General features: G+C 42.1%; 1 protein-coding gene and 1 pseudogene across 2 annotated transcripts in view; both read right to left on the bottom strand.

The window, feature by feature from the left end:
- The window catches only part of LOC114697897 (UDP-glucuronosyltransferase 1-6), a 104,137-nt gene that overhangs the window by 74,831 nt on the left and 15,527 nt on the right, over positions 1-13,779 (bottom strand). The window contains exon 1 of one of the 2 annotated variants that reach the window (XM_037210087.1): positions 1,819-2,483. The exons of the other annotated variant lie outside the window; for it this stretch is intronic. Coding sequence (XP_037065982.1) covers positions 1,819-2,454 — 636 coding nt within the window. The 5' untranslated portion in view covers positions 2,455-2,483. Of the gene's footprint in view, positions 1-1,818; positions 2,484-13,779 lie in introns of those variants that run through there. 2 annotated transcript variants of the gene reach the window in all.
- On the bottom strand, positions 11,209-12,310 carry LOC114697836 (annotated as a pseudogene).

Genomic DNA, 13,779 nt, shown 5'->3' with positions numbered 1-13,779 from the left:
GTGAAGCGCAGGCGCCGCTCAGCAGCAACTACATTTAGATGCCTACGCCGTATAGGGTCCAGTTCTCAGAAAAATATGGTCAGCCTTAGAGGAATTTAAAATGCTCACATAGGAGATGGTGTAAACATTCTGATATTTTAGTCTCAGAAACAGCAATATGTGTTAAAATTCAGAAAGTTTCAAAGAAAAAGCTAACATTTAAAGTGAAGGGAAAAGTTAACCAATTTGGACGACCCAAAACAAAAACCAAGTCAATTAAAAGATGAACAGTCATAGAGCCAGAGAGGTGGCTCAGCAGTTAGGAGGATTGGCTGCTTTTCCAGAGGACCCAAGTTCAGTTTCCAGCATCCACATGGCTGCTCACAGCCTCATGTAATTCCAGATCTGGGTATTTGCTGCCCTCTTCTGGTGCCATAGGGTACTGCATGCATGTGATACCCCTTACATATAAATAAAAATTAAAAGATAAACACTTAAGTAAAAAAAGTGCAGCACATATTTGAATTGCTAAGCATTAATATTTCTGAACTCTAGAGGCTGGTAGCAATTGGAAAGATGGAAAAAGGATGTCAATGTGTAATTTACCAAGGAGAATATGTAAATCACCCAACTGCCTACCGAAACAGATAGTAAACATTGAAACAGCTACACAGAATTTTTCATCACCCAAACTGATAAAACTTTAAAAGTTGGACAAGATCCAGAGCAGAAGAGGCCATGGAAAATGAGAACTCTCACATACAGCTGACTGAATGATGCAGTCGCTCAGAGTTCGGAAAGCAATTATCCAAATGCACTGAACTGTGGTGTGTGCATACCTAGCCACTCTGCTCCCGGGCCTCTCACCATGCTGCTGAGACAAATGGCAGGATTCAGAAATGATCTGTGTTTAAGAAAGGAACAAGGAACCAGGCTGTGGTGGCACACATCTTTAGTCCCAGCACTGGCAGAGGCAGAGGTGGGCAGATTTCTGGTTCAAGGGCAGCCTGGCTTACAGAGTGAGTTCCAGGGCTACACAGAGAAACCTTGTATCAAAAAAAGAAAGAAAGAAAGAAAGGAAGGAAGGAAGGAAGGAAGGAAGGAAGAAAGAAAGAAAGAAAGAAAGAAAGAAAGAAAGAAAGAAAGAAAGAAAGAAAGAAAAAAGAACTGAGGATGATTGGTCCCATCTGGAATTAAATATCTACCAATATTTGTGGGTTAGAAGGACATTTAAAACAACACACATTTAAAACAACCCACTTGCCATTCCAGGGTACGGGAGAAGTTGGAAAGGATAGAAAAGGGGTGGATTTGGTCAAAGTACATTTTATACATATATGAGAGTCTTAAATAAAAAAATTAAAATAATTTGTAAGAGAATATGATAAATTTACTGTTGTAAGGATGATCACTTGCCTGAAGGTGAAAAAGGAAGCTGAAGACCTTACATCCAGGCTGATGCCGGGACTTCTTTTAAGAAAATAGTTCTGAATGTTTGGAACTACACATGCTATTTGTGAAGTAATTCCCCGAAACTGAGCCTTTTTAAAAAGAGGTGGAATACAAGAATGAACAACATGAAGCTTCATTTCTTACTGTGTTTCTCACTCTGTCTCAGACAACAATGATAAATGCAGCCTGGTGATTCTAAGAGCGGCAGCGGTGTGCACACCTGTCAGCAAGCAAGGCTAACGAGATGCACTGCTGTACGATTGTGTGAGGGATCAAAGATGGTTGGAGCAAAACAAAACTGAAAATGACAATCCACAGCGCAGTAAGGGATAATTTTCTTGTCCAAAGCCAGCTCGCTCTTCATGTGCTAAAGGAGAGACATCATACCTTGGAAAGTGGCCTTCCCTGGTGACAGTTGATCCCGCCAACAAAGACCATGTTGGGCATCACAGGTCTGGGGAAATTCAACACAAAATCTGTGTGGAACAACCAAATGGCCACCTGGCTGAAGAGGTCATCCATAGTCACTGGGGTCTGGAGAATTTCAGAGGCAATTTCTGTAGCAGTTTTGAAAAAATAGGGACAAAATGCATGCTCCTTCATATAGGTGAGAAAGTTCCACACTCTGTCCGTGAAAGCCATGGTGTCTGTGAGCTTTGAGAGAATTCTGGGAACATAAGAAGGAGGGCTGGGGCACTGGGCACCCTCTTCAAGATAGTGACAAAATATCCCCCTGCTGGAGACCACGGACGGGAGTGAAAAGTACTTGGCCACAGTTAAGCCGCACACATCGAAAGGGTCCAGAAACACAGCATCAAAAGAACTCTGCTTCAAGAACTCCACTAACTTCTTGTCGTTAAACAAACTCCTACAGTGTGAAAACAATATTTCGAAGAAACCTTTGCCTGAATTCTTTAACAGAGAAAACATTCCTACTTCTTGAGTTTTCCATTGATTGTGAGCAAAAAACTTGAAATGGTGGTTCAAATCTTCCAGAGTGTAAGAAACGGAGTAAGTTTTCATTGTAATATTCAGGGATTTTCCCAGTTGCCAACTCACCTCTGGCACGACTACCACCACCTCATGCCCTCTGTGGATGAGTTTCTCCACAACCATCTGCATGGTGAACCAGTGGCTCCCATCCATGGGCACCACCAGCAGCCTGCCTGCCTGGGCAAAACCAGAGGTCTGCAGCAGACACACACAGAGAAGAAAGGAGGTCATCAAAACTGCAGAAGCCATGGGAGAAGCACCGTCCGAGGCGATTCAGGGACTATGACTCTGAGCTGTTCTAATTTAGGGAGAGTAAGCCAGAAAGCCACCCTCTTGAGGAGGGCGTGTAAGAAAGCATACTCCCTGACAATGACTGACTTTTAAGAACAATAATAATCGAGCCATGATCGAGATACCTTCTTGTTTGTTTTCTAGATAAGAAGAGCTTGTGATCTTTTCCTGGGGCAGAATCACACAACGTGAGTGTAGACATAGTTGTGAAGAAATATAATTAACCCTGAGGAGTCCAAAGGCTTTTACAAAAGGAAGCAAGCTCCAAAGGCCCTTACATTTCTAGAATTGATCTCAAAGCAAACCTGGACACTTTCCTTAGTGTCAGCAGACTATGTTCCAAAAGGATTTGCTGCCCCTGCTTCCAAGGCCTAGGGGAAGGGTCCTTAGCCTGGTCCCACCCACAGTCAGTGGTTAGAAACAGCTCTGCCAGATGAGCAAAGCCGCTTGTCTTGGTGCATGTGCCGTGAATTCTTGTTCCACCCCGAACTCCCTGGGAGCTGTGGATTGCTAAAATGAGATAGGCAACCATCTTATGGACCACTCCAGGGATTTGATGGCACGTGACTGCCATCTCGTTCACATTTCCCTTTCACATGTTCAATGCAGGGACAGTCACATGTTCTAAAGAGAGGTTGGGACCTCTGCTGTGGGTTTCCCCAAAGGATCTATGTATTTTTGTCCCATCCTCCCTTGAGCATTCCTTATAGCCAGGCCATGCGATTTCCTTATGTAGTCATCCTTTTTGCTGCACAGTACCCAACTATAGTTTGTTCAGAGAAGAACAAAAGGGTTTTTTTTTAAGACTCAACTGCATTATGCAAGTTTTCTATATACTTTCATGGTAACTCAATGACATATGTCAGGTAATGCACTGAGGCACATTTAGTGAGGAATTTTATAGCCAGCCAGAGGCATGATCCTTGTTAGTACCACAACATGGTCCCCCTTTACCTTAAATATCACTGTGAATAGACATTTACTGAGTCAACTGTTTTTCTTGGTGACTGGAGAACCCTCAGGTGATCATCTTTGAAGATTAAAAATAGCTAGGGTGCCATGCCTTTAATCACTGTACTAGGGAGGCAGAGGCAGGTGGATCTCTGTGAGTTCAAGGCCAGCCTGGTGGACTCAGGGAGTCCTAGGACAGCTGGAGCTACATAATAGACCCTGTCTCAACACAAAAGAAAGCAAAATGGCTAGGGTGATAATCTATATGATTTTGGTTTGGGAAGATTCAGGCTCTACTCCTCCCCCCAAAAAATAAACTAACAACTCTCCAGGACCTCATTTTGAAATCTTAACAATTGAAAACAAGTCCAATAAGAATGTGTGGTTCATAGAACTCAATGAAATTCAACTAGGAAAGAAAGGACAATCGTCTTACTCACGTCATGCCACCCGACCCCTGTTCCCCAATCAGGGCAATGCTGATAAAGAGATCATTTGCCCTGAGCACAGACCTACTGGCAGAGAAGTAAGTTGGCACTCATAATACAAAGTCCTTAGTGTCACCAGAGTTCCTAGGAGGACTGCCCCCAGAGATATCTCTGGAGGTTGGGAGTCACTAGGAGAAAGGCCATGGTGAGAGAAATGGGAGAGAGCAAGTGCAGGTCTTAGTTACCTGTCCACCATCACCGTGGCACCTGATCCCTGCCAGCGATGGAACCTGTCCAGAGACAACAGCGAAAGGCCTGCCCATCTACCAAACCAGCCGGGGCACCTCCACAGGCATCCAAGTCACTGATCATACTTCTGCATGTCTACTCCTTCTCAGAGTGCAGTCTGGCTTCCCTGCACAGACAAGGAGAGGCCTCCATGCCTACTTTAGAGGGGTGTGGGGGATGGCTATGATGTTCTTCCTGCTTGTCAACATGATCTGATCTTGAACCATCCAAGAACTAAGCTGCTGGCCATACTTGTGAGGGCTCTTCTTCATCAGGTTATTTGGAATGGGAAGATACACCTTGAACATGGTGGCGCCCTCTAGTGGCAGTCCAGGTCAAAGGGGTCCCAAGGGCAAAGTTTTGCTTTTTGCCTTCACGGCCCTCCAAACAGTTTATCCCGCTGCTGCCAATGCCACTGCATTCCTTTCCTGCTATCAGAACTCAGCTTCACCAGGCTTCCAACAGGGACTGAAGACCAGTGCCTCACCAGGGATCGATCCTCTAGGACCCCAATGCCACCTGAAGACTTGTTAGGTACACAACCTCATGGGCTGAACCTTAGCCAAGTTCTTGGTCTCGCTGGTATAAAGACAGTCATTAGATTACTGGGACTGTGCTGTGTAAGCCAATGTAATAACCCCCCATATATTTGTCCTATCAGTTCAGTTACTGCAGAGCACCCTGACTAATACACTAGTCCCATTCCACTCCAGAAGTGTTATAAGGCATCTATCTGTTCTATTCAGCTAAAACCCCTGATTAATGATCCTGGGCAGACAGGAAATCTGCTGATCCTATAGATCTCAGAGACACAAAGGGCATATTCGTGCTTAATCAGGAAAGTCAATCAGAAGTTCCCTTCAGTCAAAGAGACACCAAATGGTCCTGCACAGGCAGAGAGACGCCCACTCCTCACATTTCATGGACGCATAGTAGATACACCTCAGGAGCTCAAAGCCACTCAGCTCAGGCAAAAGTCTATTCCACATCTCCCACTTGGTGGAAAGGGTTTGTTTTTTTCAGTGACACATTTATAAGAAGGGAGCCTCTGGCCCCACATTTATTGAGCAGCAACTCTGCTGAACTCTTGAGTTAAGCCTTCAGCCCTGCCCAAGATCTTAAACAACAACATCGACCAACCAAAGACTAGATCTTGAAAACAGATTAAACAGAAGTTGTGGCAGCAGTTCCACATGGTAGCACACCCCAGCCAGCACCTCATCCAACAGCAAAGCCGCCAGCAGCCCCACCCAGCATCGCTGTGGAAGCAGCATGCATCTTAATCAACTAGGAAGTTCACAAGAAGTCCTTCTTGCTCAGGGAGTACAGTGGCCCTTCCAGAGTTGCAGACTGGAATGAACAGCAAAGGTCTGTTGTTGCCAAAGAACATGAGTCAAGAGGAGTTCAAAGCAGCAGGGTTTTTTTTTTTTTCAGCACAAGGACATGGATATTATAAAGAATCAAAGACCTGTGACACACCTGAAGGAAACTAATAAAACTGTAATGGAGGCACCGGAGAAATCGAGATCCTTGAAATGACTGAGAAAGAATTCAGAACAAGAGTCATGAAAATGCTCAATGAACTCTCAGAATAGAGGAAGCAACACTGAATGACAGCAGGCAAAAGGCCGAGGGTGGCAACAGACAAGAGGAAGTCAGGCGACAGATACAGAGCTTTACCCCAGGTTTGCCCCAGCAGAGGATCAGCAAACTGAAATACGGAGTGGCTGAAGCTATCTAGATACAGAGCAAGAGGGATGAGGCAACTCTACAGGAACGGCAGGACTCTCCCAAGAGACCAACCTGCCATATGACAGGAGTTCACCTGGCACACTCTGAAGAGAGTGAGCGATCCTGAGGACAAGAAGAGGCATGTGGTGGTTTGGATAAGAATAGCATCCATAGGCTCATATATTTGATTGCTTAGTCACCATGGAGTAGAACTGTTTGAGAAGGACCAGGGGGTGTGGCCTTGTTGAAGGAAGTATGTTACTGAGGGTGGTCTTTGAGGTTTTCAAAAGACCATGCTAGGTCCAGTCTCTATCTGTCTGTCTGCCTGCCTGCCTGCCTATCTACCTACTATCTATCTATTTATCTATCATCTGTGAATCAGGATGTAGCTCTCAACTACTTCTTCAGCACCATGTCTGCCTGCATGCTGCCATGCTCCCCACCATGATGATGATGGACTAAACTCTGAAACTGTAAGCACTCAATTAAAAGCTTCCTTTTATAAGAGTTGCCTTCATCATGGTTCCTCTTCACAGCAATGGAGCAATGACTAAGACTGTGAAAACAAATCACACACAAAAGAGTATGAACACTACTCACTGTTAGCAGACTGAATGGAAAGATATATTCAAGGTATTGGGAGGGGAGCATATTAGCCAAGAATATTTTATCTAGCAAATTATTTTTTTGTAAATGAGTGAGAGAGCCAAGGTGTAGTGGCACATGTCTATAACTCTAGTGCTCAGTTTTAGCTCAACCTAGGCTGCACAATGATCTGGCCTGAAAAACAGTGAACAATGAAGAATAAAGCTTACATAAACAAATGCTTGGGGAATTCACCACTAGACCTGATGATAGGTGTTAATGTCATTAAACCTGAGAAGGCCACCAACTGATTACTGCACATCACAAACCCTAATGGTAAAGGCAAAATGTCTGCATTTACAACATTATAGGCCTGTCAAGATGGAGTGTGCAGCAGATTTATTCCTCTTCTCAGGGATAAACTATAAAGCCATGAATAACGTGTACCTAAAATAAGCTGGGAATTAAACACACCACAAAATACTCAAACTCAAATCTAAGACATAAAATGTAACAAGGGTAAAAGTGGTCAAAGTTGCGAGCAGTAATGTTCTGTGGAAGCCTTGTTATCCAGTGTCACAGCACAATACTGCATAAAAATGGCAAAGCAAAACAGAGGCAGCAAGACATTAGAAATGATGAAGGTATTGTCTCCAAAATTAGAAAGCAACAAGCAGAACGGTAGTAGTTCTGTGCCTATCTAGAATTACTCTGGGGACCATTGAAGGCAGTGCCATCCCTGTGCTTGTGGTCCTGGGAGCTATGAGAAAGCAGGCTGAGCTTCCTTGGCTTCTGCATCAGTTCCTGCCTCCAGGTTCCTGCCCTGACTTCCTCAGTGATGCAAGCTGAAAGAAACTCTTTCCTCCACAAGTTGTTTTGGTCATCATGTTTTATCATAGCAACAGAAACCTTAACTAAGACAGCATCTATATCACAAGACATGGAACTTTCCCCCTAAGATCTCAAAAAGAATAAGAATGCTCACTCTTCCCCTTTCTGGCCAATATAATATTAGAAGCTGTTGCCAAATATGTTAGGTAAGAGAAATAAGCACAGCATCCCATAGAAATAAGAATTGAAACTGTCAGTGTTTGCTGATTTCATAATACAGAAACCCCCACACATTCCACCACAAGAAAGAAAAGCATGCTAGAACCAATGAATGAAGACAGTAATAATGCAAGACACAAGGTCAGCCACTAAATATCAGTAGTGTCCTTCACACTAACTGCAAACTACACGAAAAAATAATTCAGACAAAATTCCATTTATAGTAATTACACCCCCCAAGAAGATACTTAGGAATAAATTTAATCAGAGAGATAAAAAATCTACACCTTGAAAATTAAAAAACACTGAAAAAACTTAAAGAGGCTACATACATGGAAACAAAAAAGGATAGCCTGTGCTTCTGATTAAACGAATTGATATTATTGCAGTGTCCATAGTATTCGAGTGATACACAGATTCAATGTGCTGCCTGTAAATGCACCAAAGGCTTTCTTCACAGACACGGAACAGCAATCCATATATTTGTTTTAATTGCGAAAGAGCCCATTGGTCCTACGTAATCCTGGGCAACACAAACAAGAACAAAGATGGAAGCATTATACTAGGCAACTATACTACAATGAGTCGGAATTTGGGGCAATTTATTCAATTTCATCATATGCAAAATAGGTGTCTTAATTTTGCTGTCCTGCATGCAATTGCTTAGGATAACATTGAGAACACGGGCCGGGCGGTGGTGGCGCACGCCTTTAATCCCAGCACTCGGGAGGCAGAGCCAGGCGGATCTCTGTGAGTTCGAGCCCAGCCTGGGCTACCAAGTGAGTTCCAGGAAAGGCGCAAAGCTACACAGAGAAACCCTGTCTCGAAAAACCAAAAAAAACAAAAAACATTGAGAACATGGTTCTCGCCCAATGCATGTTATGTTTTGTTATATCTAATTTGCAAGTTCTCCATAAGAGAACAGTTCACCTATCTGAATACAATTGTTCATGGAAAGCTCCCAACATGAGGTTAAGCGTGACATCTACTCACACCATTCTGAAGAGGCCTGGATGTGTGGTTTTATCCCCATTAACACCGTGGAGGTGGGAAACAGCTGTGTTAGACAATGCACTGTCCACCCGACCAGAGCTACCAGGGATTCGTTGCTGTATTGTAGACAGTTTTCCTGTGCTGGAATTCCATCTGGATTGTCAGCAGGATGTTCTGAAAGCTTCTTGCAGATATGTAAGCTTCAGATATGGGTGACATAGGGAATCAGTACTGGGTGGCTCTAGAAACCATCTTCTCAAACTGTTAATGACCTTCAAACACACCTCAAGTCACTCTACTGACTCTGTCAGACCTAACTTAATCATCCACACACTGTGGGGACCCCACTGCCCCTGACACTGAAAGCCTGTAGAAATAGAACTGAATTCTGCATAAGCAATTTACAAACAATTCAGACTTCTGTCCACATGTCCATGCATCTTGTCTGGCAAGTCCTTTTGGATTCATCACAGGAACACCAAGTCTGGTGGCCCCAGAATCTAACTTAGAACATGAGCCTTCCTCTCTCCAGAGCCTTCTGAGGACAAACCCTTAGGCACAACCTGCTATGCCGACCATTCGCATCATCCAGCAAGTGTGTTCCAAGTTCCAGGCAGGTTCCGGAGATGTGGCAGTATGAAGCCAACTGTGGTCCCTGCATGAGGGGAGTGTAGACACTGTGGGGGAGATTAGTGGATGAATTCATTAGCTATGATTGTGATACAAATGTTAAAATATGTCTCCAGGCAACCATGTGATTTGAAGGGGTGGCCTTCTCAGGGGGTCATGGAAAGCTTCCCAAAGGTATATCATTAGAACCAGAATCAAATGATAAGTGGGTTTTTGGAAAAATGTTTGTGGGAGAAAGAGGATTTCAGAGAGGAAACAGGAGTCAGAAAGACCCCAAGGAAAAGTGGACTGTGGTGGCTTGACAGACTGGGAAATATTGTGGAATAATTTTTTTGTACACTGTGAAGATTTGCCACTGATTGGTTTAATAAAAAGCTGAACAGCCAATAGCTAGGCAGGATTTGGGGGGCAGAGAAGATGCTGGGAAGAATAAGGGAGTTGCCAACCAGATGCAGAGGAAACATGACATGTAGGAGATGAGGTAACAAGCAACGAGGCAGCACATAAATTAAGAGAAATGGGTTAAGTTTTAAGAGCTAGTTAGAAACAAGCCTAAGCTATCAGCTGAGTTTTTATAATTAAAAATAAGTCTCCATGTCATGATTTGGGATCTAGCTGGCGGGACAAAAAAATCCTCTTACAGGGAAAAGGCAGTATGGCTGGGACACAAAGGTATAGTGATGAGCAGGAAAGACAGGCAGATGTGAATGGAGCTTTGGCAACTACATCAAGAATGAGAGCTCAAAGGCAAAAACTTGTCCAGTTGATGCATGCCTGGTGTTCTGTGTCTTTGTTTCTTCAGGAATGCCGAGAAGGAAAAAAACCACCTGGTGATGTTTCTCATTACCAGATCAATCTCAGAATCACTGAAAATGGAACACCTGCATGAGGGCATCTTCTAAGGAGACCGAGACTGTCCCGTATACAACACCACCTACGACATGTGCGAGTCCAATGTACACTCACTTCCAGTGTAAAGGAACAGGTCCTCATCACCACGCTAGAGCAATATGATGAACTACAATGAGACTGTTCCGCAAGATGCCAGCCCAGTCATTGCAAAATAGTGCAGCACTTTTGCAAGTTTGAAAAATATTTTGAAGGTTGAAAGATGGAATTCACTGGAAGGCAATAATATTGATTGTTACTGGACCCAACGAGGAATTCCACATGGAGGAAAGAGACTGGACTCAACTCTTGAATGTTTTTTTTTTTAAGAAAAGAACCTTATCTATAATAAGAATTTTTCACCCTCAAAATCAACAAAACCTTAAAAGTTGGCCAATATCCATAACAGAAGAAGACATGGAAAAATGAGAACTCTCATAAACAGATGATCAAATGGTTTGAAAGCAATTAGCCTAATGTACTAAAATGTGGTGTGTGCATACCTAGACCAGACTCTGCCCCTGAGTCTGTGCTGCTGAGATAATAGCAGGATTAAGAAACGCTCTCTCTTTAAAGGACTGGGATGATTATTCCAGTCTGGAACTAAATATCTATCAATATTATCTGGTTAAAAAGAAAAAGACACATCTAAAACAACACATTGGTGGTATAAGAGTATGAGGAGTTAGAGAAGATGGAGTTGGGAGGGGTGGATTTGATCAAAATGAATCGTATGCATGTATGAGATTATCAAACACAAAATAAAAAATATATTTTAAGAGAGAAGGTGTAACATTCTCTATTGAAATGAAAAGGAAGCTATCAGTTACTAGAGAACATAAAAGAAGGTAAAGAACCTTATGTCCAGACTAATGCTAGCTTTTACTTTAATGAAATTGTTACAATTTATATTACTATACATATTATTTATAAGATAATATGTATAGTATTTTCCCCCCACAAACTGAGGAATACAAAACTTTTCATAGTGTTGTCAACAGGATAGGGCATGCGAACAGCAAAAGGAAACATTTTATTTCTTAATTTTTTTCACCATTTTTTCCAAAACAATACTAAAATGCATCTTGGTGATTATATGCTAGAGTATCAAACATACATGCACACAAATCAAACAGCACATATTTATAAAATGCAGTAATGCATCAGCAAATGAATGGCACAAGACCAGGAAGAAACTCCAAACATGACAACTTACAGGTCAGTAAGGAAAGCTTTTATTAACAGTTTATGATCAGCTTATTCTTCATGTCCTGAAGGAGAGAGAACATACCTAAGCCAGTGTCTTTCCCTGGCAGCAGTTGATTCCTCGAATGAAGATCATGTTGGGCATCACAGATCTGGGATAGTCCAAAACAAAGTCTGTGTGTAAAAACCAAATGGATGTGTGACTGAAGAGATCATACGCTGTGATGGGTATTTGGAAAACTTCAGAGGCAAATTCTATGGGTGTTTTGAGAATACAGGGGCAAAATAATTGCTCCCCCAAGTGGATAAGTTGATTGAGCAGTCTTTCATTGAAAGTCATAACATCAAAGAAGCCAGAGGGAAGTCTAGGAATATAAGGAACAGGAGTGGGGCACTGGGCACCTTCTTGAAGATAGTGGTAAAATACTACTCTGGTGAAGACCACAGATGGGAGTGAAAAGTACTTGGCAGCAGTTAAGTCACATACATAGAAAGGATCCAGAAACACAGCATCAAAAGAACTCTGCTTCAGGTACTCCCCTAGCTCTTGTCATTAAACAAACTCCTACAGTGTGAAAACAACAATTTGAAAAAGCCAGTTGATGAACCCATTAGTAAAGAAAACAGCCTTTGTTTCCAAGGTCTCCATTAGGTATCAGCACAAACCCTGAACTCTCCGTCCAGATCCTCCAGCGTGTGAGAAGGATAGACACAGGTCATAGGGTTGTTGTTTTTTATTTTGGATGTGTGGTTGTGCTGTTAATATGCTCTTTATCAAGAGCCTTGAATGACCACATATGTGTTTGTATGTGGCTAAGCATGGTGTGTGTGAATTAGTGTGTTGTGTGTGAGACTGAAGGTAGTGGTGGTGCTCTGTGTGTGTGTGTGTGTGTGTGTGTGTGTGTGTGTGTGTGTTACTAAGTATGTGGAATGTGAATGAGTGTGACATGTGCCCAGGTATATGACCCAACAACTCAACTTCTTGCTGGCGAGATTACAGAACAAGAAAGTATTAAAGAATAGTCATCACAGTCTTGTTCACAAAAATAAAAGTTGGTAAACAGGTAAATATCACTAATGATCACTGAAAACATGAGGACAATCAGTGAAAATACTGTAATGTTATTTGCCATGGTCCATGGCATATTGTAACAGATGACAACTAATAATTCAGATGTCAACCTAGCAGATGAATAACTCTCTGAGGGAGGAACCTGTTTCAAGCAAGGTTTACGGGGCCACCGACACTGAAAACTGGTTCCTTCTGTCTGTCATTTCACATGTGCAAAACAGCTGTGGAATCTCCCTATTACCGTGCATTTTCATCTAATGTGTACCTGTAATCTCATGATTACATTTCAACCTAAAGGGTATTTGTTCTGTGGACTGTCTAAAGATAATTTCTTCTTAAGCTATATAATTTTTATGAATGGAAATAATACCAGGATATTTTTCATAGCTCAGGCTGACATAGGAAAACAGTATTCTCAGCTACAAAGATAGGTTTTTACACAATTAGCTGATTTAAGACCTCAGAGCAAATTCAAAGTAGACTATTTGATCCCTGCAAATAAACTGCAAAACGACAGATTCCCAGGTATCTTGTTTGAACCAAGGTCAAGCATAAAGTAACTTGGATATCAGTTTCCCAATTGCTCAACTCTGGCTGATAACATTAAAAACATAACACCCTGCACAAATTCTCTCAGCATCTGACACCTAGATGCATGAACTCCTAATCTAAGTTTTATGAGACAAGAGTAAAGGTTCAACCAACTAACTATGTTTTGGTCCTGGGGTGCTTTTAAGACCACTGTCCCTCCAGAAAGTGCAAAGCACTTGAGTACTACAGGCCTTCTGCTTGTTCACCAGGGAGCTTGGCTGACAGCCTGTGATTTCACATGTGTTATCAGAATGGCTCTGCTTCTTATTGTATTCTCAAAATATGCAATGTGATGCTCAAAATGTAACATACATTATCCAGGGCTTTCTGTTGGATATATATATATATATATATATATATATATATATATATATATATATATATATAAAGACAAACTAGGTAAGAAAGAAATTTTCAAGATGGAGGAATAAAGAAAGTTAGCAAAAAATGGGTATGTTTCTTCCTTACCCCTCAAATAGAAAAGTTTAGTTCTCATTAATATCATAGATTATTTTACATACCCTAGATGTGGTCTTGGAGCAGGCACTCTAAAGACCATGATAGTTACCAATAAAAGAAGATGTCAAATCTGTTAATTTTTGAATTTGACAGTGTCTAACTTAATGGCAAGGAAAAGAACTTCGTTTATCT

The sequence above is a fragment of the Peromyscus leucopus genome, chromosome 13, assembly GCF_004664715.2.
Source record: "Peromyscus leucopus breed LL Stock chromosome 13, UCI_PerLeu_2.1, whole genome shotgun sequence".
In the NCBI taxonomy this organism is placed as follows: domain Eukaryota; kingdom Metazoa; phylum Chordata; class Mammalia; order Rodentia; family Cricetidae; genus Peromyscus; species Peromyscus leucopus.
This window is presented reverse-complemented; position numbering and strand designations above follow the sequence as displayed.